Source organism: Anopheles coluzzii, chromosome 2, assembly GCF_943734685.1.
Source record: "Anopheles coluzzii chromosome 2, AcolN3, whole genome shotgun sequence".
Classification (NCBI taxonomy): Eukaryota; Metazoa; Arthropoda; class Insecta; order Diptera; family Culicidae; genus Anopheles; species Anopheles coluzzii.
In genome coordinates, this window is record NC_064670.1 from 21,221,900 (window position 1) to 21,249,672 (window position 27,773).

Below are 27,773 nucleotides of genomic sequence, written 5' to 3' on the forward strand. Positions count from 1 at the left end.
TGTGCAAAGTGATACTAATGCTTCCGTTTTTTTGCTATTCCTTTTAATTGCAGCTTCCTCCAGTACTACTGTCTGGATCAGGTGCTATTCTTGATCGGTGTCGTTTACCTGCTGCGAGCATTGACCCGTCTGTATCTGAACCCACGAATCGTGCAGCTGGGCAAGGAGAAACTTCACTGAGAACAGAGTTCAGGAAAATAAGCGAAATGAGCAAAGGGAAGATGGAAGGACCACGTAACTAACTTATTACGCAAGCAGTGTTTGAACGTGTGCAAAATGGGTAGAGCGCACCTTAGTTTTACAAAAGGGTTTTTTTAACAAAGAAATGACTAGACAGCGAGTGTACAGTAAGTTCGGTTTTATTCGGGGATGGTGCATTTAGAACCAAGTGAACAACAACAAAGTATTGCGTAACGTAGAGGGTAACACGATATCAGTAGAACTGTTTCTGAGGCGCCTCCGTTTCGGCGTAAACTTGTTATTCGTGTTTCGTTAACGTCTTTTTTTTTGTGCAATAATTTAAACACGGGGGCAGTTAGACGATCCAATTCCGATGCAGCTCTCGAATTAATAAATGTGATATGTTTATTTTTGTTTTGCTAGAGCCGGTTCAACCGTCCGATTCGATCGCCCGACGAACCCTGTTAGAAGTGCAACTGACAAACCAATACAGAACCAGAACCACAGTGTGAATAGTTGTAAGTTGTGATAAGTTGGTGTGAAGGATGAATGAAGGTTTACCAAGGAAAAGTTTAAAACCCATCTGCATGTTAGTATTGTAAAGGCAGGATGTTACAGGTGATGTTGTAAACCGCCAGCAATAGAACGTGCGTATTTATTGGTATGGGGATTATTGTAACTCGCAACGTAATCGTAAGTTGAGGCTGTTTGCGCTAAGCTCTGCGTTGTTGGGTGGGGAAAAAAAGTAGACGACGCCAAGCAGCTTGTAAAGCCAATGCACCGAGCGGGAAACAGGCTGCTGTGGCTGCAACGTCAACGGTAGCAAACACCTTGTAAATTGTATTATTGATCACCTCCATGTAAATACATTAACACGTAAAGCGGAGTGGTTCGCTTTAATAAATTATTGTGACGAAAAACAAACTGGGAAAACAAGAAGTGTTAGTGTTTGGGTTTGGTGTGGGTAAAACTATACATTGGGGTTGTAAATGCATATCACAGATAACAAACAGTGAAACCATATTATGAAAGAACTCTACGAATTATATTAATACGAACTATTCTCGCTTAATGAGTTTTTTTGCTCATAAATGATTTATTGTTTATTATAATTAGTATTATTGTTGTTGAATATTGAGAACTTCAAGCGTGTTCTAGAAAAGAGCAGTGGAAAAACTAATCAATGTAAAAGGTAGTAACGAAAATATAATTTATTTTGCTACAACACATTAAGTCTTATAAATAAAAAAAGAATATGTATGCTCTTATTTGTCAATTTGTTTGCTTTATTCCTAATAAAAATTATCCAGTTTTTTATGCTTATAGGAGTATTGTGTTTTTGTTAAAAAAAACTCGTAGCGATTACGTATCAAACAGACTACCAGTGTAACGCTGCAAATGCCGACATGCTATAATCCATCATGCACGCTGATTGCATACCTATCAGGCGCCATGTCATGTTTCTGGCTTTCCATGAAATTGATACAAACACTGAAAACTGTTTTTTTTTAACTTCCTGGGCGGGTTCCGAGTATGTGTAAACATGTAGTAAAGAAACCAAACGAATAACAAACAAACAAACTGACATCGGGGAACAGGAGAACGTTTCGTCTACCTTAATTTGCACAACTGAACGCGTTCCCGATCGTGCAGAAGAACAACGGCGTTCGCACCAAAATGCCTGAAACAAAACGGGGAAGCTTGGGTACATATTAAGATCACTTCGAGACCATCGGACGATAAATCAGCAGTATCTTTACCCGTTAACTGAAGGCAAACCAAGCGGAACAATGCGCTACTCATTGGTAGTGTGTTTTATAGTGATCGTAGCGTTCGCTACAATCGGTGCACAAAAGGCGGGATGTGTGAAGGGTAAGCATGCCGCTCAGTTGCGATTGATACTACCGCGAAGGATCCATGTATGTTTATGATGATTGCTTTTTTGTAGAAATCTGCCCAGCCCGGGAGCGGTACCAGTGTTGCGGCTCGTGCATTCAGCGCACTTGTGCCCTGGAGGATGATACTACATGTCCGGACGTGTGCTACAAGGGTTGCTACTGCAAGCAGGGATACGTGAGGAAGTACGCACCGGACGGTCCCTGCATTCGGCAGGACAAGTGTCCCCGAACTATTCCAACCCGCCCGCCACGTAAATAGTGTTACTACAAAACCGGCTTTTTACCCTTTTCGGTGGAATTTTTCATATCAAAACGGGACAGCGAAAAATGGTATTCTACGAAGAATAAACCAAGAATGAATTTGATATTGAATTTTGCGTGTAATTAAATTGTGACCCGAGCAAAGTTTGATTACACATTCTTTTGAGAACGGGTTTCGGTCCAACCATACCGGGAATATGCATACACGTAGTAATATAATAAACAATTTCGATCCCAACATAGCAAAGGTGTTTTATTGTAATTGTACTCTGCCAATCAAATGCCATTGTATCATTTTTGCAGCTGCATATGTGTTATGAAGCAGATTGAATAATTTAAAAAAAAAACTACGAAACTAATGTAAACGACACTTCGTATGACAACAGCTACAATACCTAAAGATCAAATTCTGTTCTTTCCTGTACACTAGTACCGTTCCTGCTGAAGCTCGGTCGCCCTGAGCTTCGGCGGTTTGTCCAACCCGTCGATAACGGGCGGCAGGTTTCTGCCGAGCGAAACGTTCACAACACCATCCTTGGCAGACGACGGATTGGTGTCCGGGGTCGATACATCCACCGGGGCCACGTCGGTTGTTTTGGTTTCCTTGCGAAAGTACATGTACGCCGACCCGACGGCCCCGACCGTACCGATGATGATGGTTAACCATTTGACAGTGGCATTAAACTTGAGCCCCCTGGGAGAAAGCAAACAGGTGAAAGGTTATTTGTGTGCGATGCGTTCTCTGCGCCAGTGGTCTCCAACCTGTGGTCCGCGGACCACTTGTGGTCCATGGCGTTAACAGTAGTGGTCCGCGAAAAAATTGATTTTTTAAAAGAAAAGCTTATTACGATACATATCGTGCAATTAAATTGATTTAATCATCAGACCAAATTAACTCAATCAGATTAATTTTTTTTTACAGGCACGTCTAGAACAAGATTTAAACATATTTTTAATTAAAAACTTTGAACTAAGGCTATATAATGTATGCTATCATTAGCTGTGGGCCGCGGTAAATGTATTTTCAAAGCCAAGTGGTCCGCGATCCTAAAAAAGTTGTAGAGCACTGCTCTGCGCGACGAGCAGACGACAGGTGCGCTACTTACAGAAACAGTTGATATTTCAGCTGATTGGTCCAGGTTTTGTTGAGCGAGGCACCCTCTTCGGCCCAAAACATGGGCAAAATTACGTCCGGCAGCTGACCAAACAGCTCGTGGTCTCGTATCGGGCCGAGCTCCATGCTGAACTGTAGCCGTTTTGCGGCCGAAACCGGACTTCCGGTGAACTGCAGACCGGGGAGGTAAATATGGATATCAAATAGGAACACGGGTGAACGAAACCCAGCAAATACTTGCCAGCTCAAAATGAATGTAGACATCGTGTGCTGCCTTGTTCGGTGCCAGCCCGTCCACCGCTTCGACCAGCTTCGGATCGGCGCCGTAGAAGTGGGGCTTTGAGCCGATTATGGGTCCCCCAAGACAGGGCGACAGATCCATCGTGCCCTTCGGTGGGCAATCGTCGGGCGCATCGCGACAAAAGCAGTGATTGTGCGGCTCATTCTGCAAACGGAAGGGTACGAAATATCAACTGCCTGCTTGTTTACAACGTAATATCCGCGGTGTTTACCTTAAGATCGCCAAAGTCCAGCTCGAAATAGCTCATCGGCAGCCCGGCATACTTTGACTTGTGCACGTAGTGCGCACCGAGCGAACGACAGATTTCGGGCGACCATGCCCATAGCCGATCCTGAGCGGTGAGAAACGGGGGGAAGATGGTCGAATCGGTACCGATGTACTGGTTGCACTCGTCCCCGTCCCAGATGTCCATCTCCGTTTCCTCGTTGTACGATACCACCCGGCCGAGGTCGCGAATGTTCTTCACGCCCCGGTACACGACCCAACGGCCTGCCTCGGTGTGATTGCGCTACCGATCGGAGTGCATACAAGGTCATACAAGCGAGTTGTGGTGTGCATCACACTTCGCTTACTTACCATACCAAAGAAGGAAAACTTGTAGTGGGTTTCGTTGTGCGGCATAACTGCACCTTCTGAATCCATGCCGGAGCAGAGCGCCTTCGCAGCAAAGTCCTGGCTGCTGCAGTCGACGTAAATGCCATCGAACAGCAGGTCCATGATGCGCACCTTCAGGAAGGCGGACTCGAGCGGATCGAACAGGATGTTGACGCCCTTCTTGACCAGCGGCATCATTGCTTCGCGGTCCCGCTGCACCATCAGCAGAACGCCCATAATGAGTGGATGCGGTATGGTGACAATTTCCTCGCCAGTTAGGGCGGACAGATCGGGCCGGAATATCCATGTGTTGCGCAGTGTGAACGTGAGCGTGTCTTCCTCCACGTTGTCCACCGTGTCATACTTTTCCTTCCATTCTCTGGCAATGGAAATTAATCAAAAATGAGGTGCTAGAAATTCTGAAAAGTCTAGTTAAAACTATTTTTACAATTGTCTCTATAAATGTTTCCAAACTTCGTAATAATAAGAACCTCAAATTGCAGAAGCAACACACCGTTGACGTGTACGTTGACGGGCAACATATTTGCACACCTGCGACAATACACTTGCGTTCTATAAAATTGGCAAAGCATTTCACCTAGAGCGGAAACCATTTCAAGGCTTTTCATTTTTTTTTTTTCATACGAAAAAGTAGGTTGCTATGGTTGTGCAGTCTATCCTACTCAGATGACGGTATGTTCCTTGTAACAACACGTAGAAGCTACAGCAGAAACAAGCCTATCAAGAAAAAGAACATTTTGTTTGTGCAGTTGAGCCGCAGCTCGGAAAGTACTTAAATTATGCAGCATCGATACAGCGGCGCATCTATTCCACTGTCCTATCGGTTGTATACGCATCAGCGATGGCGAAGATAAGGATAATTTTCTTTGCACTTTATATATTGGCCCTCTGTGTATCCTACACTGCGACGAGCCCGATTGACTCAACTGCAATATCCTACGAGCCGGTAACAGATGAGTTCTCTACGGTTCCTGATACAATGCCGACAGAAACTGAGGCTCCCGTCACCGAAGAAACATCTCCCGAGATGACCCCGATTGACACAACTGCGCCAGTAACAGATGAGACTCCTATTAATCCTGATACAATACCGACAGAAACTGATGCTCCCATCACCGAAGAAACATCTCCCCAGATGACCCCGATTGACACAACTGCGCCAGTAACAGATGAGACTCCTATTAATCCTGATACAATACCGACAGAAACTGATGCTCCCATCACCGAAGAAACATCTCCCGCGACGAGTCCGATTGAAACTACTGCACCAGTTGCAAATGAGACTACAACGGCTCCTACAGCACCGACAGTAATTCAAACTCCAGTCACCCAAGAAAGCTCTCCAGAGGCGAGCCCGACTAACGCAACTGCGCCAGTAACGGAGAAGACCTCTACAGTTCCTGATACAATGCCGACAGAAATTCAGACTGCCATCACCGAAGAAACATGTCCCGACACAACTACACCAGTAACAGAGAAGACCCCTACAGATCCTGGTACAACTCCGATAGAACCTGAGCCTCCGATCACCATAGAAACATGTCCAGAGACGAGTCCGACTGAAACTACTGCACCAGTACCTACTGCGCCGGTTGCAAATGAGACTACTACTGTTCCTGATACAGCACCGACAGTAACTAAAGCTCCAGTCACCCAAGAAACATCTCCCCAGACGAGCCAGAATTATACAACAACACGAAATACGACTCTAACCACCATGATAGCTTCTTCTACGCCTGCCACAACTGGAACTGCCACGAACACTACAGTACGTACCACCACGAACACTACAGTACGCACCACTGCGAAGACATCATCGCGCACCACTGCGAAGACATCATCGCGCACCACCGCGAAAACGACACCACCGACTACCGCTCGCAGTACCACGAGAACTACACCACCGAAAACAACTTTCACCTATCCACCGACTACAACCATACGCACCACTACTACAAAATGCATTCCAAGTACTGAGTTACTATTAACAATCAAATGTATGATATCTTATTTGAGATTTTGATCTTTTTCTTTCAGCAACTTGCGGTGAAAATGAAGTGTTTAACTGCTGCGGACAGTGCGCCTATAACACGTGCCGGGGATATGTTACCTGTCAAGATCGGGGCTGTGTGCAGGGTTGCTTCTGCATGGTAGGATTCGTGCGTGCCCATCCGAAGGGACCATGCATTTCGTACAAAGCCTGCCCGAAGCAAGAGTTTCCACCCTACATCAAAGAGTAGAGCAGGGACTAAAAGAATGGGTTTAAAATAAAAAGATAAATTGCGACCAATGCACCTTAAAGCATACAGTTGAATACATGGTATCTTGAAGCTGTGTAGTTGCTAGGCGGTAGTTGTAGTGAACATTTTTACATGTGAATGTCTGTAATAAAGTACACCATTTACGATACATTTTGGCATTGATTTACAACAGTATCTTTTTGCAGAGAACCAACTTTTGACAAACAAAAATTATAGAATAAATTAAACAATGCAAAATACACACGCTTCTCTCATCTCTTTCATTACTTTGCGTGAATGTGTTTAACAAACGTACCTGGCGAGCATCCAATACATGAGTAACGATAACATCGATCCGCCTAAAAGTATGCAAAGTAGTAGATGATTTGTGACAGTGCAACCAGACGTATCGAGAGAATTTCACGCCGTGAAACTTGAAAAAACTTCAAACCCAAAATGAACATGGCTGAATTTCTAGTTTAAATTTATGTACGCAACTTTTATCCTGCATCGTGCATTGACGGTCAAATGAAATGCCAAGTTTTTCACGCACTCACACTCATATTCTACCAAGATATTACGGCACATTAATTGATTTTTAGGTGAACAAGTTGCTTACTAAACAAATTAATATTAATAGTTTGACACATCTGTTTTCGAATATATGTTTAATTATCTCACTGTGTCATTGTCTCATTCTGCATTATACAGATCAGGTGGTGGAAAAGTGCATTTGAAAAGTCGATGCGAGGGACCTTACGTCATTTTAAGCTCGTTTACCGTTGGTCTGCGCACACGAAACAAAGTAAACAAAACAGATTTCTTGTTTCTTAAGTGCAATTCTGTACGTTTATTGATTGTTACAAAAAATGGGTCATATTTACGAAAGAGTTGAAGTTGATCAAAGAGATAAAATCTCCAATTTCTTTTAAGTCGTCTATGCATCTCGTAGACAGTGATGAATGAATGTAAAAAGAACTGATAGAAAAGATGTTTTAATTGGTATATTTAAAAATGTCGATAAAACAGTAAAGTATACAAAACTTTCACGAAAAAAATACTTGTTTTTATCATTGTTTACTGCAATACCTATGTCCCATATATTTTATAATGTCACATAGGAATTTGCAAACTCCAAAATACGAATAATAAGTGTAATCGATTAAAAAAATAACATGTAGATAAAATAGATCAAAGAGTTAAAAAACGAAGACAAAGGTTTGAATCCCGGGAACTTATGTCATGTGACAAATTTTCAGATGCCACCACCTGATATCTTCAATGCACCTTGCATTTTACGCAAGGATGAAATAATTCACGATCAATGCCTATAACCCAACCCGCAAAATCCGGCAATGCTATAAAATTTTCGACGTCGTGCATAAGTCGTGTGAACGTCCACCCGTCGTCGGGGCTACGTCGCTTATAAGAGGTTACTCGACGAAGCGAATTTTTTGAAATAGATTTCACGGCGAAAAACAGCAAAATTATGGGTGGTTTTGCTGATTTTGGGTTGTTGTATCGAATAGCAGCCACAAAAAATAAATTTTATGGATGGCTACAAAAAACGAATCTTGCCCTCCCCCCTTACTCCTTGCTTGTCGGTAGTGGCGATCACACCAGCTGTTCATAGGCTGCTAGTGGTGGGAGTGATAACACGCTTGTCTGCTGTCCTCTTTATCCGTTCTTCCAGATCACAGTCGCTTTGTGTGACGTCGCTTCCCACCACCTCCTTCGTACCCCTCTTTCTCGCAGCGGCTATTGGCGAATGCTTGACCTTGTGTGAGCGCGCTTGACTTGGGGTTATTGTTTTTTTTCCTTCCCGTTTTTTTTGGCTGCTGATGCATTGCGCGTTGCCTGCAGCCGTCGTTCGAATCCGGATTTGATCACCGCGCAAAGTTGTCGTGTGGATGTATAAATCGATCTACCGTTGGAGCTATTTGCTGGTTCGATTGAATAAATGCTTCGTACGGGGTTTAAATTGTTTGTTAGTGTAGTTAGTTGCGCTTGTGCAAAAAAAAAGAAGAAGCAATCAAAGGACAATTATCAATGCACTAGTACGCACATGTGAAGCCAACCAATGCTTAGATAAACTTAACGGAAAGTCAAATGTTCAAATGACGAATGTTATCATTGAACACATGTTGTCTTTCCATTTATTACTTTTTTATCAATAATGCTCAAACCCATCCAATCCTCCCCTACCCCTCTCCCTCCCTCCTTCCCTCCTAACGGGGATTACAAGTAAGAATGCATTTTGTACTGTATTCTTGTATATTACCGTCTACTCTTCGGAAGAGAGAAAGGAACGTCTCCCCCGCCTCTCGCTCGATGCTGTAAGCAAGGAAGACCCCGCCTCGACATGGCTGGCGCACGCATCGCTCGCTCGCGTTGCCTGGCTGGCTCCTTCTCTCGCCTTTTTTGGAGACGCATCATCGTTGCGGATGGTGCGGCGCGGCCATGTCGCTGCCTGGCGGGTGGCATAGAGAGTTGTGTTCTAGCCCGTCGCTGAACTCGCCATTGACGCAGCATGCGTAAGTGACGTTTATGCTGCATGCATTGTCGATAGCGCTGCGGCTGCACTCGGGGATTGGCTGTGGCGACCGGCCCCCGGGAGCCTCAAATGCCGGCAATGCAGCCGGACCTTTCACGCGCCAAGGTGCTCCACGCGTCCCCGCATTCTATGGATTGCTTGGTTGGTTTCGGCGGTCCCTCGTTGTCGTGATACCCGAACACAATACCACAACATACCAGTCCTAGGTTCAAGCCCCGTATGGTGCTAGTAGCTCAGGACTGGCTATCCCGCTATGGGTAAATCAATTAGTAACGTCAACTCGCACGACTTAACAACATGCTCGTCTTCGGTTCAATCCTCGTATGGGCTGACTATCCGGCTGCCGGCATGAACGAGCAGGGCGTTACGCCAAGATGAAGAAAAACAGGAGATCCGCTCTCAAGAGTGGTTGAGGCAGGAAGAAAAACAAAGATTGTTGTGTAAAATAAGAAAAAGATAAATAAACCCTCTACGATCCTCCGCTCATAAGATTGATGTAGACAATATTTTTGATTTCATTTTTAACAGAAATTTCTTTTCAAAGTGTGGCTGGAAGGAAGAACATTTACTTACAAAAAATGCATGTTGCTCCCTTCCTGTATGTCCTTCCCGCTCCCCTTCCAGCTCGCTTCGCTCTCGTCCATTCCGATCCATTGTTTAGAGCCCATCGTCGCTCCGGAACAATCCGCGCTGCTGCACGCAATCCACGCATTCTTCTTCTCATCTCACCTCTTCGGTGATAGTCGAACCGCTCCTTCCCGCCCCTCCTTCCGCTCTTGTTTGCCCACTATTTCCATACTCCCTTCCCTTTTCTTTCCTTTTTGATTCGTGTTGCTGTTTAATAAGGCTAGCATAGTTTAGTATACAAGGTACGGGCAGGGCGGATTAACCAGTACGCAGTGGCTGATAAAGGGTATTGGGGGCTCTAGGCGATTAGACGAGTTGAGGCCCCCTGTAAATGGTGTTCTAGGGGGGGGGGGGGGGGGTGGTTTCCGGCACTGCTTGCTGTAGGGATATTTAACAGTAAACCTGAAAAAAATTGCTGGGGGGAGGGGGAAGGGAGTTGTGCAAATGATTAGCCAGCCTCGGGGCCCCAACGTCCATCCTTCCGGGTGCCCTTGTCGCTAGTGCTCTGTCCATAGGCATACTATAGACTAGCGAACTACGGAGCCCCTAAACCGGCGGAGCCCCAGGCGACCGCCTAGTCCGCCTACCGTAAGATTCGCCACTGCCAGTACGCAAATAAAGCGGCCGTGTGGGGCCCCCGCTCAAAAGTAAAATCGACTCGCTCGACACATTCGTGTGACCGCTTAGGGCCTGTACACCTGTTAATCCGCCACTGGGTGGGGGTCGACCTACCGGGTGGGAACCATCCGTAAACGATCCGGATCATTTGAGCCGACTCGAACTCGTTGCTCCCACGGGACGGGATGGTGGCTGGCGAACTACATACTACACTTGCTGACCACATACCAGCGCTCCGTGGAGCCACGTGATCGATTGCAGTCCGTGGCCGATAAGACCCCACAGCTCCCTGCCATCTTCCTGATCTCTTTGTTGTACAGGTGATCTTGCCTCCCTTACGAGCCGAGGCTGAGCGCAGCAATTCAAGCCACATCCTCCCGTACAAAGTTTCTTCTTCTTTGACGTAACGACCAATACTGTGGACCGGGCTGTAACAGCTTCTTCTTTACCTTACTAAAACCACGTTATCGGATAGTCAGTTCTTCATACCGGAGGAATGGTCCGGATGAGAATCGAACGCGTATAGCCTCGTAGGAAACGGTTTAATCACATCATGCGTTCAATGAGTCTGTGTGCATGCCAAATAGAGCAGCAGAATGACGTTTAAATCGCATTCTGCCGCTTAGTTTAAAGGGTATACAATATGCGGCATTTTATTGTTGCCCGTCCGTGTAAAATGTACCAAATCTACACACAACATCATACATGTGCTTTAGGTTTTTTTTTTTAAATTCAGGACCAAAGGCCGGGCTGTGTTGCTAAATTGTGTTGTTGTGCTAGCCAAAACGTTGTCCGTACAGTGTGGCACATAAACGTGCACGAATTTGTGCAGCATTGGGTGTGCCAGAGCCATTGCTTCTAACAATTTACATTTAACTAACTAACGGATCAGGAGGATGACGATCGTTCCCAGCCGATGCCACACATGGGAATAACAAGGAGAAAGAAAACTCCCTCACGTGCGAGAAAGAGCAGCAACAACCACAGCTTTGCGCCTATAACATGGTGAGAATGCGACGGGACACCATCGTTTGTGAGCGTGAGCGAAACAGAAGTCAGAACCATAATCTTCCCATCCATAATCAGCCACCATAATTTGTGTGTGTGTGTTCGCCCCATACAAATGGTATAATTTTTATTTTCGCTTGGTCGTAAATCGCGGCGAAAACCGCCTTTTGCGGGTTGGGAACGTTTCAACGCTTGTTATTGAATTTGCTTACTGGAGCATCTTTGTGTTTACCTACACGTGCGCATGAGTATTATTATTTACTGTTTTAATTTCACAGACCACATGTGATCACCTTGAAGCGGTATTACAAAAGTACATGAACTTAATTGAGGTGAAATATTGCAAGGACATTAGAAACTACTTTCTTAGTACGCGGCATTTGAATTGTTTTTCAATTTCTAAATTAATTGCTTTTCTACCCGCGTTTACACTGCACAAAAATGAATAAATAATCAAATTAGTGTCTATACTCATGATGTTTAAACAAAATTAGTCATATATTAAATGTTTTTTGACTATTACTCTTGATATTCGATCTTGAATATTTGAATAACGCTGATGTGTTCGGAACGCAATTATCGCTTAACAAGAAAACTTACTATAGCATTGAAGTACACACTTGAGTAAGAATAAGATATATACACAGATATGAAAAAAACATAGATATAACTTTTCAAGCAACTTTTGAGAAAACAAAAGGCTAACATTATTCTCCATGATTTTAATTTTTGTCTGTTAAGGGTTATTCCACAATCGCACACAATGTAATTTAAATTAGCAAGGCCCTTGGGAAAAAAAACATCTACTGCAACTAGCAGTTTAATAAAATTGTGATTGTTACAAAATAATTTTACTTGCATAAGGCAACCATTCTGGAAGTTGCCAAAACTGGCGTTCAAACGCAGGCACGCGTTCATCTGGCATCCCTAGATGGAAGGAAAACAACTGCACTGCTGAGCGTGAAAACATTTGTCCCATCTCTCTGTATTTGATCAGGTGGCGCTTCGATCTAGAACATTGCCAGCTTGGGCCATATAACGAACAGACGAAAACTGTTCCCGTGTTTTAGACGCTACCATCAGAAACCTGAGTAACAGAGCGTGACGATGAAGTGCTTACTACTGCTGCTGATTGTTTGTGTGGTGGCCTCCTGTGGCTCGGCTCAGAGGATAGTTCCAAACAGGGATGTTTTGGCCTGTACCCGCCACAGTACGTACGCAGAAGTGAAGCGACAAAATAAGTGCTCTGCTTTCGTGCTACTAACAACAGCTTGGTGCTAACGATGTCCTTATTCTTTTGCAGTGAAATGCGGGCCGAATGAGGTCTACTACTGCTGCGGAATGTGCTTCGAGCTGACCTGTGATAATATGTCCCGCAACAGATACTGTAATGAACGGTGCTACAAAGGATGCTACTGCGCTGACGGATACACGCGTCGATGGGCGGACGGAGGCTGCGTGCGCGATGCGCAATGCGCATCTGGTCGAAAATAATTGTAAACGCACGGAACACATAACGCCCTAAAACTGGCGGAAATGATGACAACTAAAGAATTGTTTCTTACGTAGGAAAGACATTGTGATTGATCATAGATGAAATAAGAATAAAAATCTGCACTTTGGAAAACGACTTCGCAAAAACACTGAGATTGATTTTTGAAATGACGGTTATTAAATATAAAAAAACCACTTAATTTTCAGTGCTACTTAAATATTAACCAGACACAAGCAAAGAATGGCTCGACTTACAATACGGTTATAACATTGAAGATTGGAACTAAAAGTTATAAAATTGCACCGTGGTTGCCAATGATGTCTTTCATAGAAATTTATGTACCGACAAAATAAACAATTCCTGAAGAGCACTCCCAAACAATTTCCTTTTATTGAAAAAAAAAACTCTAAACACACACAGTATCTCGGGTCAGTTTTTAATGCCAACAGCATACCTCACCGCTCGTGAGATATTGTTCAACATCACAGCTGTCACATATATTTAGGAAACCGAGTTATCGAAAATTATCACCAATCATATGAAAGTTGTTAAAAGTAAAACATCTTGCGATCTTGCGCAATAAAAACTAACTCGTAAAACCGTGCAAAACGTTTTTATGCAACTTGCTTCAAGGCAGGGTAGCAACATTCAACACGATGCAATGGATGGAATAGACTACGATCATTCCTTAGTAGCGAGGAGATCAGTTTGATTGTGTTTTCTTTTTGAGTGTATACACTGGATGGTTATCCCGGTTACATGTGTCGTATCAGATGCAAAAATAAAATACGCAAACACATCAAGCCACTACAACACACCAGACGAAAGGTAAACTATACTCCTGGTGAGAAGAAAACATGGGCGCATCTGTTCAAATTTGCCCAGCAGGCTACACAATTTGCCGAAATTCTTCCGGCTATAAAACAATCGAACTTCAGCAGGATCTAGCCATCCGTGGGGCCGCTGATTCAGTTTAGTACCGGTTTCACACAACGAAAATCATGGTGTCTGCTTTAAAGATTATGTTTGCCTGCAGTCTTGTGCTATGCACTGCTGTTGGGTTGAACCGTGCACAGTCTGTAAACCCATCCGTGTTGTGTTCTCTCTCTGCAGGATCGTCGGGACAGCGTCGTAAGAGAGCAGCTGAACTGAAGTAATGTTACGTTTTTACTTATTTTCAAATTTCTTATCCTCGTCAGCGGTTGGCATACTAGTTCGGCGGTGCCCCCGCAATGAGCTCTACTCGTGCTGTGGACCCTGCGTGCAGAAGACTTGCTCGACGATGAATCAGAATGTATATTGTTTTGTTCGCTGCACCGAAGGATGTGTCTGCGCTAGCGGCTACGTGCGTCGAGTTCATGGTGGAGAATGCATTCCAGCAAGGAGCTGTCCACGTTTCTGAAGCGATTTTCAACGACATTCCGAATTTTGTGCAACTTTCCGAAACTGTTTATCGTTTTAATTATAAATGGGTAGTTTCGCAGGATGTTTAGTGAATATATCAGTTTTTGCAACAATACTACAATGAGCGACGTTTATGTCTCAAGTCTTATTTTTTAAATAATAAAGTAAAGGTTATATGATTGAAATGTTCAACTACCTGAACAGAAAGACACTCGCACACATATGGTACATACTCGAAATAAAGTGGTCCAATATCGTTGACGCGCGGTTTGCCACCGCGCATAATTTCATCCGGGTTCGTCACGTTGAAGATGTGCAGCTTGAAGTCGAGCGGAAATGGTATCTTCTCGAACATGTCCCGTATTTGTGTGCCCGGTTTCAGCAGCACGTTCTGGAAGTGGTAAAAAAACAATGTTAAAATTTTACTAAATGCCTAAAATACAATGTTGCACAAAAGGCAATAACGCTTGTTCATATTCAAAATGAGTGCACGTTAAGATTAACCCTGCAGTTCGGCGCTGGGCCATGGCTCTGTCCCTTGTATCTTCCCGACGCCAATTATGATTCCATTTTCATTTAATTCTATGCCTTTAGGTTTTTATGAAGCTAACCTTCCAATATTGCATACCTTCAGGCGCTTCTCAAGGCAGTAAAGGGATAATCATTACAATCATTTGAAAATGTGCCACAAAAAAGCAGCTCGAGAATGAACTCTAGTCAAACGTACCTGCTTTATCATGAAACGCAAAATCGACGGAAATATCCCATAGCTAAACACCATACCACACAGAAGCACCGCGACGCAGATAAGTCCAATCTTCTTAAAATTTCTTTCCTTTAGCTCCATCTTCATCAATTCGTTTGTTATTGCTGCTATGCAAAAATCAAGCTTATGTTGTACGCCTTGCTAAATACGCAATCCGAGCACGATAAAGATCCCAACTTCAGGTACAGGTACATCAACTAAAGCCCATTTACACTGAGCCTTACATGAAAGGCAGTACTATAGGCATATTTATTTATCAATTGATTGAAATAAACCCCGAAACACAACAATTAGCGCTAACTTGGCTGTCCACGTTGCGTACCGTCAAACACCAAACGTCGACTGATCCGCAATCGGAGGGCGCATAGCCCTTGATAGCTTGATAGACAGCGTGTTGGAGGTTACCTGCGAAAAGCTTCAAGTTCGCTTGATGTGCAAAATCTGTTATTTTTTCCAATACCATCATCATCATCATCGTCCGTATCATCATCATTTCCCCCGCATCAGGTTGGCAACGGGTGGGTGGGTCAACCTTCACTTCCCGGTCTGCGACGATTATCTACGCGATACGTGGGGGTGAGAGAAGCAATACAACAACAACAACAACAACCAAATCGAAAAACGATAAAAACAGCAAAGACATCAGCTTCAAACGGTGCAAGTTAACATTATCGACAGAACCGTTCGAAGATGGCGCAGTTATTACTGCTGCCGGCTCGTAAGCTGCGAGGTGTCCTTAAACGCGCGTAAAACACATTCTCGCAAAACCTATTTTGAGAAAATGCAAATGTGCTATTGATCGACGTGGGAAGGACGCATTTCTGTTTTCAATTGTCCGCCAGTCGGCTGCCCGTACCGTAGTGTAAAATGGTAGAATAAATAATGTTAATTGTAGGTAATTAGATGAGAAAGTTCTACCACACTCTGTGGTGCGTCGGACGCAGCGGCCGCTTGCGGGGTAACTCAAGGATCGCAAATAAGGAGAACTGTTTCGTGCGTTGATGGGTTGTGACTTGATACTTTTGTGGGATAAAGGGAAAATCAAAAATACCAAACAAATTGTTTAGCTATAACTTTATTTTTTACTGGTAAATTCTTGCATTTTAGGTTTTTTTCCTCCAAATTAATAGACCTGCCAGCGACGTCTTTAAAACATCTCAAAAACCAATAAATAATCGTCTCCGTTGGAAGAGACAAAAAACCCAAACATACCGCAAAATACTCGCATTCCATCAATCACTAGGGGTTTTGAGCCAGTGTCAAGTTGTCCATAAAGCTGCCGTCCGGACTTCCACCTCGGTCGGTCGGTCTCTCGTTTATCGATACGGGACTGTACAATAGACGTAAAGCTGCACTCCTCCATTGTCTTTGTCCACCTTTCTGTCCCTCTTTTTCCGTTCCCTTCAGCATGGGTCATCAATGCGTGATGAGCACCTTACCAATGACAAGGCATGCCTCCAATGGCAATGGTGGGGATTTAGATGTTAAGGTGAAAAATAATTGTACCTCCCCGGGCGGAACCGACCGACTGATTGAGTGCGGGAGGCGTTTTCTGATCGATCAGACGAGAAATGAAACGTTCCACTGCTGGAATGCTATAGTGCAGGGTGCTTGAATTCATCGTACCCACACAAATGAAAAGGGAAGGAATGCTTTCGGTTTGCATTTTGAAAATTGAATAATTTCTTTATTCTGCTCCAACCAAAAAGCATCGCCTTGATCAACCTAGAAATCAAAATTTAAATGGGAAACTATTGGAGCATTTCGACGGTAGAACACATCTACCATTGTTTATGACGCGTATGTAGCCATTTTTACAAATACATCCTCCTTTGCAGGGCCCAGCACATTTGGGAAGCAATCCGGTGGACAGGCATGTGGACTCGCGACATGGCTTGCAGCACGTGTATCGTTCGTTAGTGGGACACGTTGGCTCTAAAATAAGGCACAATGCGTTTTAATTTCAGCTAAGCAGGAAGAAAAATATCACAACTCAAGCACTGCTTTACTTACGCGGTTTCATCCACAGCAAGCATGGTTCACTCTGTCCCTGTACTTCGATCAGCGCGGCTGCAGCGACCAGCAGGAAGATTGCGAGATGCTTCATCTCTGTGCACTGGCTGGAAGTAGAATATGTTGAAAAGGCGATGATGAGTGCGAATATAAACCGCGAGTACGCACAATTTCGACGCACAATTGAACAAACAATCTGAGCGCGAATTGACGTCAATGTTTTGTTGTTGACAAATGTAGCAAATAGAAATATGGGTTTAATTTCATACAGTACAACAAAGCAATTTATGAGAGAATCAATTGAATTTTTGTGAGAAAAAGTCCAAACACTAGGTCAAGATACCGATAGAAATATGTCGAATATTCGAGATTTCACCATCAATGGTTGGATTACCGAATTATCGAATGTTCTTGCCATCAGACCCGTCATGGAAAATGGGTCAAGGACGGACTAGGAGTGTAATACAGGTGGTTTTGAAGACCGATCGATGACGAACGATCGGTGGTTGTCTAAGGCTACTTACTGATGAAACTTTCTTCACAATGTTTTCAAGATGCGGAGTGAAACTAAGTCGAGAATCGAACAAACTCCCAGAATCGCGAAACATATCGGTACATTCGAAGGCTATGTTGCCTAGCTGATGGTTGAAGTTGATTCGTTTTTTTTTTTTTTGCAAATTATGCACTTTGTTTGGTTCAAGAATTTCATGTTGGGATTCATTTCGCATAACTTCGGAGAGTACTATCTTGCATGTTAAAAATAAAAAAAGTAGAAAATAACAATTCTCACTTCTCGTTGTAATCGTCTATTTATTTAACTAGCTACTCGGTATCAGTTAAGTCAGCAGGCTCTTAGGAGCTGAAAACTGGAAATACATTTTTTCATTGGATTTTAGCTCTTTGTCTCGTTTCAACTTGCATCGTTTGTCACATTGCAAGTAAACCTTTAGTCTTTCATATTATAGCAAAAAGAGGTTGTAAAGAAATGCAAAACATTCAGAATGGATCATAAACATGAAGAAAAACTTTTAATAGTGCAAACATAACATGACGGAGCTAACTTGCACTCTTACACAAACGCGATTGCATACTTTTGGGCGTTTTTCTGTGAAAGCAAGCAGATGTAAAGCACCAGGGCAGTTGTTTACCACACTGTTACAGGAGTCCTGCAAACAACACCGAGTTTCTGCTCTGGAAGCACAATTGAATAATATGAAAAAGATATAGTTTTATTGACCCAAAATAAAACGAAACAGAATTACAACCAATCATGCGCCCCTGGTGCACCGATGACAACACATCCTTCCCGCAGGCTTAAACCTTCTGCGGTCCCGAAGCTGAATGGTGGTTAATTGTTTCGGTAATTTAACAGCAAGCAAAAGTAGCTCACGCACGCGTTTCAACACGTGTCAGGGCTCCCCCGTAGGGCATTTGCAGGGGAGCGGGTGTCGATCGACCCACCATGGGCGGTTCTCGATGCAGTGCTTTCTATCGTACCGCGTACACGTGTGCACGCACACACACACATAGCCACTCGAACAGCCTCGTCATTCTCACAAGCTGCAGCGACGAAAATGTCGTTGAAAGGTCGCCAACACTTGCCCGAGGTACCTCGGCGTTTCTCCCTTCGAGATCATGTTTGCTGCAATTGGCCGATTGGCAACGATCGAAGTGCATAACCTCGCCGCACCATTTCCCAACCGGTGTGTCCTTACGAAAGGTCTCAGCCGCTGTTCCTACCCCTCTTCACCAACCGATTTTTGTTTTTTTTTTGCGATTCACATGGGGCGCCCTCGGATGATATGGCCACATCCTTCAAGTTTGGTCCAGCGCGCACCGATGCTCCATACTGGGCTGATTGAATTACACTTGACAAATCGTTTTATAATTGTTCTAGCACTTCATTAACGGCTCGTCCCGCTGCGCACCTGTGCCATTCAGATGGCCCTGCTGTGCTGGCCGAAAACCGACCCACCAACATTCTGGCACATTCTAGACAGCGTCCGAGGGTTGCATTGGTTTCGCGCTCGGCCCGGCGTGCCTGTTCCAAGTGGATTTTCCCAGACAAAACACGTGACGCACGTGGTGGTGCGTCTGAAATGCTGTCTGCCGTACCGCGTACTGCCATTGCGCAAGCGAGCAAAACACACACACACACTTGCCCTGCCCCAACCCGCCCGATGCTGGGCCTAGATGTCTCGGGGCTTGGCAGCACTTATGTGCGTGCCACTGACACGCGCGTATCATACCCTGCTCACCGAGAACCTGTTTGGTGCGCACCGCGTACTCCAAATACAGTTAGAGTGCGCGAGTGCAGGCAGCGTGTTTTCAATCATACTGATACCCTTTACACACACACACCTTCCGCCCACACCCAGTTGTGGGAAGCTTGTGGGGAGGGTGATACAAGCCCCCGCTCTCGTAACCGGTACTGGCTGGGAGAATGGGTCTGGTGCGAGTCTGCCGAAAGGAACTGGGCGCTGAGGGGGGAACTTTATTTACATTTGATAGTCAACAATAGATTGTTGGCGGTGACTCATGACGATTTTGATTTAAGCTTTTCCCTCGTCGCCCTCAAACCACCACCCCTCACTCCATGCGGTTATTATCAGTTGCGTTTTGTCCTTTTTTGGGGTGTAAAGCACGTCGCTACAAATGCGTTCGCGGCCATTGCGAAACGATTGGTTTGCTGCGCCGGCCAACAGCCAATCGCGGGCTGCTGATCGCTGGGGTGATTAGTGAGCGAGCACATATCGTCCGAATCGATCACTTCGATCACTTATCGAATGTCAATCAACGAGCTAAGTGAGCAAGAGGAGGAAGAACAAAACAACAACAAGAAGTAAAAACCCTTTTACAGTGAACCGTAGCGCAATGGGAAGGTTGCGGCCGGTGCCCTGCAGACGCATCGCGCATCACGGTCTTGTTGGCCACCAAAGGCTGATCGGTAGCGTGTGTGGTGCGCTTTGTAGAGCATGTAAATGTCACTCCAGGGACTCTGCGCGCGTCTGTGTGGTATTGTGTGGCTCTGGGGCACACACGAAAAAGGGAGGCTTGCGTCTCCCGTTTGTTGTGCCAGAAAACGTGTTTCACGTCGGAATCGCTTTCGGCCCGGGCTGGACTGATTGATGGCGGTGTCTGCACCCCGTACACAAAACAACACGGAGCTGGTTTAAGGTCAATGTCAGCCAGCTAGCTTGCTATCCTGCCGGTAGTGCCGGGGCTGCTGCTACTGCTGGAAGGTTATTTTTGTAGCTCGTCCGTTAAACAATTCAGTCCACTGCGTGCGGAACTGACAGAGCGAAATCATACCCAAATTGAAGGAAAGCTTTTGTTACAATTGACCGACGTCGATGTTGCAGGCGGGGGTTTTTAATGCGCATTATGCGAACTACGACTCCCATAAATGCCATATCATCTCATCAGAGGTTTGTGTGCCTGTGTGTATGCACGTGGAATGAAATTTTCGCACGATCATTTCAGCAATGCAGCTCACGTGCGGCTACTAAAACTACCGTAAACGGTGCATCTAAGCCGGAAAGTTGGCAGCTTTGTCGGTGTGACGGGGTGAGCAAAAAAAAAACATGCCCTCACCATACTCGGCATTGCATGCGGTGGAGGGAAAGGCGGAGTCAAAAGCAACACAAACGTATCCGTCTTCAAAGGACAGGACAAACATTCTTGGCGCTAAATCTGTTTTGGAGGCTCGCACGCATAGTGATGCACGAACTGGCTGTACGTCCTCTTATCAGAGATTGCAAGCCGTGCTAGATGTAACTTGTATATAGAATGAATGTTTTATGTTTTTTTCTTAGTACAAAGGGTCGATAAAGTGATCCGATTGATCGTAACAATTATTTTAATGATTTTTAAAGATATGATGTCATTGAAGTAGTAGTATATTTAGTAATATAACAAGCATTTCTCATATTTTTACTTTCCATTAGACAGAAAATTGCACATCTCAAAAAATCATTGCTTACATTGTGCAATTAATGAATAGTTTTCATATTAAAACTGTTAGACACAATGCATTAGGACATTGAAATGTATTATTTAATATTGTGAAATAATTGCATACGCTCTTTTAAATTCAGTAGCACATGCCAATCGCAAGCAAATTTTGAAAAGTATGAAGCAAAAATCTAAAAGTAAGGTGTAAAACTTTGATTAATTTTGATTTTGTTTGTGCTCCAAAATGCTCTAAAATTTGTAAAAAACAATCGCACTGGGAGGGAAAAATGCTGGGAATGCACAAATATCTGTTTGTCTTCTTCATTCACTATTGTTCTCACATTAAAATAAATGTAATCAAAACAACTGAAAAAGAACTAATACGAATATAATAAAAAAAAATGTATTGGTTTATTGAAGAAATTAATTACATTATTACATTTATTACAGCTTTGCGGTGTTAGTTTGACGAAAATCTACTCCTGTTTTGTAGAACAGAATGAAGTATTTATCAATTTCTTGTACAAATAAAATAATAACACTTTTCATTCTTAAAACACGCTTGAACACGTTAAACATAGCCCCACTAAGGATCAAAACTGCGTCAAGGCGTCAACTTTGCATCACATTTTAGTGAACGAATCGATAAAATGATGCTCCCAACAATCGAACCATCGTTCCCGTTGAAGCTTGTGCAGCGATGACAACTTTTGCCATTAACAACTTCATCCTGCTCCATTTCAACCTGCCGGCAGCGTAAACGATAAGCGGCTCAACTCTACCCCATCATACGGTGCCTGATTGTTGCAGCTTAAAGCTCCGCTTAAACACACCGCCAACATCTGCCCCGAATGTCCTCGCAAGGTCCGGGACTGAGGTAGAAACCATTGGAGCAAGTGGCAGGGTTGATAAGAACTTAATTCTATCACACACTGAAACTTTCAACTCATTACCATCTTCTCAGCGAGCGAGCGAACTTTTGGTGCTGGCCCGATGGGCGAAAGCGACCAAACGATGAAGGATACATTTCAACAAACCCCAAATCCGTAATCTATCGCGGGAAGCTAAGGGAAGCCTAATTATGGGCAGGTGGGGCAGAAGGTACACAATTGTCGGGATTGCATTCACCCTTCTCCCATACAATCGCATCCGTCTGCATCCGTTACACTTCTAAACGGTGTTCCCTTTCGCGTAAGCGTTGCAAGATTGCGTTTTGGAGCCACCGATTTGCCGCACCACACTTCGGATCGAACTTGTTGCTACAGTTGTTGGTAGGGTGGGGGAGCTGTGGGGCACAGACACAGACAGACCGCCAGGTCGGTTGACAAACTGAGCAGAGTAATCGCGCTCGACCTGCCCACCTTCCTTCCCACCGTGACCTGTCCCTTTCGATCATGCGATCCGGTCCGGTCACTGGCCTGATCTGAAAGGGGGCGCAACCTTCCGACTCGGCGGGCAACTGTTTTGGGGGTAACTGTGCGTGTGCGTGTGTGTCTGTGGGGGTCCTAGAGCTGGTGCGTGCGTGCGAAGTATAAAAGGCACGCACGGCAGCCTCAGACTGTATCATAAATCTCGCACAGCTCAACCACTGCACTCGTAAGGCCCTCGTCGTGCAATCAACCTGCAAAAAAAAACCCCAACCAGCAAAATGAAATTCTTGGTGAGTGTTTCACGTAATCGAAGTGTGGCAGTACTTCAGGATACTTCAGCGCTAGGATTCCTGTGGGATCTGTGGGCATACGCCGGTGACTGGGAAGTGGTTTGAATCAGTTTAGTGACTGTTGGGTGTGACTTTTCGTTCGTTCTAGGCTATCGCTGTGCTCGTGCTCGTCGCTTCGGTCTACGCCGATGATCAGCCGATGGAGTCGATGAAGGCGAAGCGTGGCATTCACTTCGGTCTGGGATACCATCACGCCCCGGCCGTGGTGTCGCACTCGTACGTTGCCCCCGCACCGGTGATCGCTCACTCGGCCCCGCTGGTGGCTGCCCCGGTTGCGTACCACGCCCCGATCGCCAAGACGTACGTTGCCCACGCGCCGGTTCTGCACCATGCGCCGCTCGCCGCCTACCATGCGCCGCTGTACCACAGCGCCGTCTACTCCACCCTGCACCGTCGTTAAGCGAGCAATCGCCGGACCCACCGTTTGCCTCTTAGCGTCCAACTCTAGCATTATGCGTGTGTGTTGCGTTTAGCTGAAAATAAACAAAAAATAACAACAACAAAACAACAATTCAATTTTGTTTTAGTAGGAGGAAAGAATGAGAATTATCACCTTCATAGCTCATCATCTCAACTGATAATAATTCATCAGTTTTCATCATGTAATGCATACTATTTAGGTCGACATTTCCTCCCAGCCGAAAGAAACAATTAAGAGGCTAAATTATTACAATTTCTAGTATAATATTTGTACCGTTTCGTTCGCGGTTGAGCTCTATGTATTTTGCAATACATAGAGCTTACACCAGCCGTAGCCAAAAAACAACACGTGCTACAATTTAATCACTTTCTATTATTAACTCCTTATCCTTTTGACCTTTTGACTTCCCCTTTTTTAGGGTAAGAAAATTGGAACTGGAAATTGCTGGAAACATTCGCAGCCGTATAGGTACAGACAAGGACACAACATGAAATGAATCATAATTTAACATTTCCAATATACTGCTTGGCAAGATGGCAAAAGGGCAATTCCATTCACCCTGCAAGATAATTTGCTGCCTTTAAACCGAATCTCACGACGGCACAATATATCCTGTGACAGTATGAGAGCATCGGGGACACATTTTTGCAGCCGGTTGACTAATCCTCTCGATCTATATGGCCGCTTTGGCAGTACAGGAGCCAGTAACAAAGCGAGTAAAACTAGATTACTTAACCTGCTGTTTGCCGTTGCGTAGATGTTAGCATCGCACAAAAGCCTCTGCATGTAAAGTGGCTAAATTGTGTTGGGCGTTTAAGCTGCTTATCAGCTACATTCGCTACTTTCAATGCTAATCACATATTCAATAGGAGTTGGTATAACTACTTTTGTTCCTTCGCTACCACAACTGCCTTTGATCTTGGTGTTCAAACTTGTTTTATTTCCTTTTCTGCATTAGCATGGTGTGTACGAATTAAAGCGCGAGCGTTCGCTTTCCAATGTTTGTTGTGTTTGAATACTATGTTAGTTAACACTTGAGTTTGCTCTTTGCAGATTGAGAAAATTGTTCAAATAATAAACCTTTGATCTTGTCCAACACCCTGGCTAATTTTTTATTGTTATTGTTATTGTTGTTATTGTTTATTGTATTAAGTGATTGGCCAAACAAGCGGCCTTATCACTGAATTAAAACTAAAACTTAAATAACTAACGCAGTGTACAATGACAAAACGGATCAACAGAATCTAGTAGGTAGGTGCCAGTCAAATAAAATGTAACGCTGATTAAATTTACGGGCCATCGCAGTCATTGGGTCGTTCTCGCTGTATGCACGTCTTGTAAGGTCAGTTCTTATTAGTGTGTAGTTACGGAACACTCTAGGAGGGACATTTATGTTGACTCTAGCCAGTAGTTCTGGCGAATCTATCTCACCGACAATAAGTTTTATTTTTAATTTTATAAAGACTTTGCCGGCTAAATATGTCACTTGCGACACCGCATAGTGACTCTCCTGAAAGCGCCTGAAAGTATGCAATGTGATGTTTACTGTGGTGTTCATACTAACTGCTGCAGGAGTGTCGGAAACCGCTTACGGTCACGTGCCTTCATCTGTACAAACCTTAATTCCGGTCTTTAACATCTTCTCATCTTCTCCGGTTCGGTCCGGTCTTGCCACCTTAAAACCGTGTCTACCACGCCCCCTATGTTCTAAAAGACCTTTACGAGTTGGGCCATCTAGATCCATGGTTCTAACATGGCCAGTTCACAGAAGCCAGACGAACGTCATGTGCTGCACAACTGCTCGTGGTTGTAAAGGTTCAGAGACTTATGAGAGTAATGGAGCATTCAAGCAATCTCCATTGTCTGTTACTAAGGTCAAATGTTTCTTCAGGATGCAGAAATACAACTTGCCTTACGCCCAAGTACACAAACACCTTATAATCTTTTTGATTTGCCGACAAACCTCTATAATTGACAACAATGTCCTGGTTCTTCATGTTATTAATTTGAACGTTTTTGTTTGTCGGTTTTTCCTAAAAATTGCTGATACTCATAGTGAAGTAAGTAAGCATAGTGATAGGTATATACATTTTACTGAGCATAATTCTTCTTTTTCTTCATTGGCACAACACAACCGTTGTCGGTCAAGGCCTGCCTGTACCCACTAGTGAAGTGAGTTTGGCTTTCAGTGACCTACTACTGATTACACATAGGAGAATAGTCAGTCCTACGACTGATTACACATAGCAGGATAGTCAGTCCTACCGTATGGGGGTATGGTTTATTCGGGGCTTGAACCCATGACGGGCATGTTGTTAAGTCGCACGAGTTGACGACTGTACCACCAGACCGGCCCAACTGAGCATACATAATAATAAGTTGAATAAGCAGTATGACTCTTGCGAGTTGAATAAGTAGTACAACTAGCATACCTTATGTTCTGTCTGGAAAGTGTCAAGCCATTACAATTGTGATGGTTTAAAACTGCTGTTAATTATTATTAACGACCGATTCGATCGCAAGGTGTTGTTCCCAGTAATTATCGATAGAGGGCGACACGGCTCGCGTTTAGTGTGGTCAACGTTCAACGCTGATCGGGCCGAGTATTCCCGAACGCTTACGATCGGAGCTGCAGGAGAGGACAAAGTTCATTCTTTCTCCTAACCCCGAGACAAGCGACGGATTTTTAGCTTCGCAAATAAAAATATCGATGCTTAAAAAACGCTTGATTTGATAAAAACAATTTACTTGGGCTGAAAGAAAGAATCCTGTTGCAGTTCGCAACAACTGCTTTTCCGTCACTGACTGTAGGGTATAACTTGTCACTTGATATTAATTGTAAAAAGTTAGTCTTGTTCGTGCATGAACTCTGAACCATACGTTTTGAATTATTAATTGTTTTTTCAACACTGCCACGAATACTAGAGACAGGAGACCCGAAATTAATAACAATAATGATGTATTGCCGTAGATGAAACGGATGAAACGCTTAACGGGAACATGTCACAACGTTGTTATGTGGAAAGGATGCTACAGAAATTCCAAATGTATCGTTCGGAATGTGGCCAACCAAGCTCTAACACATCTTACCCACACAGTTAAAGTACTAATGTGTCCGTACGACCGACACACCTATCAAACAACTTTTATTTGGTAAAATTACACTGGTAAACAACGAAATTCTTTCCTCCCGCGGAATGCGTTCCTCCTTTCGCCGTGTCCTACTTTAAGCTCAATAACGCATACACGTTACGGACAGTCTGAACCCACGGCGAACGTTCTCGGCGCGGTATGACACCTGGAATGACTACAATAATCCTCCCCGTCCAAAACTCCCCTTCTATCTAGCCGAGATACTTCTTTAGCCCGAGCAGCCCGAGCCCGTGATGGTGGCCGGTGTACACCTTCTGCAGCGTGATGCCACCGCCGTACACCTTGCCGTAGTAGGGCGGCAGGAACCCACCGTACCCGTACGAGGGCAGCGGAGCAATGGGCAGCGTGGGGACGGGCGCCGGTACAACCACCGGATGCGGCACGGCGACCGGATGCGGCACAGCGACGGGTTGCGGTACGGGGATGGGCTGCGGAACCGGGACGGGCTGCGGTACCGGGACGGCATGATGCACCGGGTACGGAGCGGGCACCGGTACAGGTACGGTTCTGAAGAAGAAAAAAAAGCGTTTAGAATGAAGTAAGTGTTGTGTGGACGCGGTTTTACAAGTCACGTGGGGTGAGAGTGTTTGGACACTTACTTGGTGACGGTGACCGGATACGGCTGCGGAACTGGAACCGGGTAGGGTCGCGGTACGTGAACGGGAACGGCTACCGGGTGCGGAACCGGGACGGGACGATCGACCGGAACGGACACGTGCACCGGGTACGGTACGGGACGATCGACCGGCACGGGCTGCGGGTAGGGTACGGGGACGGGCTGCTGCACCGTGGTCAGTATGTTGCGTGTTACCGTCGGCGCAACGGCTACGGTCGGTGGAGCGGGTGCAAACACTGGCCCGGGAGCGGGAAGTGCTGGAAGAGCTGCCGGTGCAAACGCTCCCCCAATGAACGGTCCCGCAGGCAGTCCGATCGGTCCCGCCGGGAGACCAATTGGCCCGGCCGGTAGTCCGATCGATCCCGCCGGAATTCCGATCGGTCCGGCAAGCGTCGGTCCAATCGGGCCCGCAATCGATGGTCCTAGAATAGGACCAATGGACGCACCGAGCGACGCTCCGATGGCAGCCGGTGCTGTTAGGGCGGCCGGTGCAGCCAGAGCTCCCAGCCCCAGCCCCAACCCATACCCGATCGCACGCTTCTGATGCTCGGTTCCTTCCCGCTGGGCGGCACCGTGCACCCTGGCAATCGCCAGAACGAACAGAACACAGCACACCTGCAAACGAGCGAACGATGAACGATTAAACTGCGACCCAAGAACGTCCTTTCTCAATGCACGAACTTTCTTCACACTGGCAAACTTCATCTCGTCTGGCTGGTCTGGCCCGGTTTCCGCGCACGGTTACTACAACACAAGTACTAAACACCTCGAACTGTGCCACTGATCTACTGACGAAACTGTACCGGCTAAGTATT

The 27,773-nt window shown here is 45.0% G+C and overlaps 8 protein-coding genes across 11 annotated transcripts in view; 5 read left to right on the forward strand and 3 right to left on the reverse strand.

Annotated features, from left to right (window-relative positions):
- LOC120950032 (UDP-glucosyltransferase 2) overlaps positions 1–1,104 on the forward strand; it is a 29,175-nt gene extending 28,071 nt beyond the window's left edge. For all 4 annotated transcript variants that reach the window (XM_040367760.2, XM_049605306.1, XM_049605304.1 and 1 more), the window contains exon 8: positions 54–1,104. In XM_040367760.2, the coding sequence (XP_040223694.2) occupies positions 54–180 (127 nt within the window). In that variant the 3' untranslated portion in view covers positions 181–1,104. The remainder of the gene's footprint in view (positions 1–53) is intronic.
- Positions 1,105–1,522: 418 nt separating this feature from the next.
- Positions 1,523–2,450, forward strand: LOC120951046 (chymotrypsin inhibitor Ani s 6-like). The gene is made up of 2 exons (XM_040369536.2): positions 1,523–2,052; positions 2,129–2,450. Exons 1-2 carry the CDS (start codon positions 1,971–1,973, stop codon positions 2,335–2,337), a joined length of 291 nt encoding a protein of 96 aa, XP_040225470.2. The 5' UTR covers positions 1,523–1,970; the 3' UTR covers positions 2,338–2,450.
- Positions 2,451–2,565: 115 nt separating this feature from the next.
- LOC120951040 (sensory neuron membrane protein 1) lies at positions 2,566–15,441 on the reverse strand. Its single transcript, XM_040369530.2, has 7 exons — positions 15,043–15,441; positions 14,549–14,706; positions 4,331–4,727; positions 3,966–4,262; positions 3,695–3,898; positions 3,446–3,624; positions 2,566–3,033 (listed from the first exon to the last, which is right to left on the reverse strand). Exons 1-7 carry the CDS (start codon positions 15,166–15,168, stop codon positions 2,766–2,768), a joined length of 1,629 nt encoding a protein of 542 aa, XP_040225464.2. The 5' UTR covers positions 15,169–15,441; the 3' UTR covers positions 2,566–2,765.
- On the forward strand, positions 4,743–7,505 carry LOC120951041 (mucin-2-like). Its single transcript, XM_040369531.2, has 2 exons — positions 4,743–6,339; positions 6,407–7,505. The coding sequence occupies exons 1-2, from the start codon at positions 5,211–5,213 to the stop codon at positions 6,607–6,609; spliced, it is 1,332 nt and encodes a 443-aa protein (XP_040225465.2). The 5' UTR covers positions 4,743–5,210; the 3' UTR covers positions 6,610–7,505.
- Positions 12,250–13,046, forward strand: LOC120951045 (chymotrypsin-elastase inhibitor ixodidin-like). The gene is made up of 2 exons (XM_040369534.2): positions 12,250–12,626; positions 12,720–13,046. Exons 1-2 carry the CDS (start codon positions 12,524–12,526, stop codon positions 12,908–12,910), a joined length of 294 nt encoding a protein of 97 aa, XP_040225468.2. The 5' UTR covers positions 12,250–12,523; the 3' UTR covers positions 12,911–13,046.
- Positions 15,442–15,959: 518 nt separating the features above from the next.
- LOC120951044 (venom serine protease inhibitor) lies at positions 15,960–17,362 on the reverse strand. Its single transcript, XM_040369533.2, has 2 exons — positions 17,095–17,362; positions 15,960–17,016 (listed from the first exon to the last, which is right to left on the reverse strand). The coding sequence occupies exons 1-2, from the start codon at positions 17,186–17,188 to the stop codon at positions 16,814–16,816; spliced, it is 297 nt and encodes a 98-aa protein (XP_040225467.2). The 5' UTR covers positions 17,189–17,362; the 3' UTR covers positions 15,960–16,813.
- Positions 17,363–22,575: 5,213 nt separating this feature from the next.
- On the forward strand, positions 22,576–23,261 carry LOC120951043 (larval/pupal cuticle protein H1C). The gene is made up of 2 exons (XM_040369532.2): positions 22,576–22,708; positions 22,857–23,261. The coding sequence occupies exons 1-2, from the start codon at positions 22,697–22,699 to the stop codon at positions 23,166–23,168; spliced, it is 324 nt and encodes a 107-aa protein (XP_040225466.1). The 5' UTR covers positions 22,576–22,696; the 3' UTR covers positions 23,169–23,261.
- A 3,052-nt stretch (positions 23,262–26,313) lies between these two features.
- LOC120952317 (tetra-peptide repeat homeobox protein 1-like) lies at positions 26,314–27,773 on the reverse strand. The gene is made up of 3 exons (XM_040371593.2): positions 27,640–27,773; positions 26,942–27,573; positions 26,314–26,849 (listed from the first exon to the last, which is right to left on the reverse strand). The coding sequence occupies exons 1-3, from the start codon at positions 27,661–27,663 to the stop codon at positions 26,534–26,536; spliced, it is 972 nt and encodes a 323-aa protein (XP_040227527.2). The 5' UTR covers positions 27,664–27,773; the 3' UTR covers positions 26,314–26,533.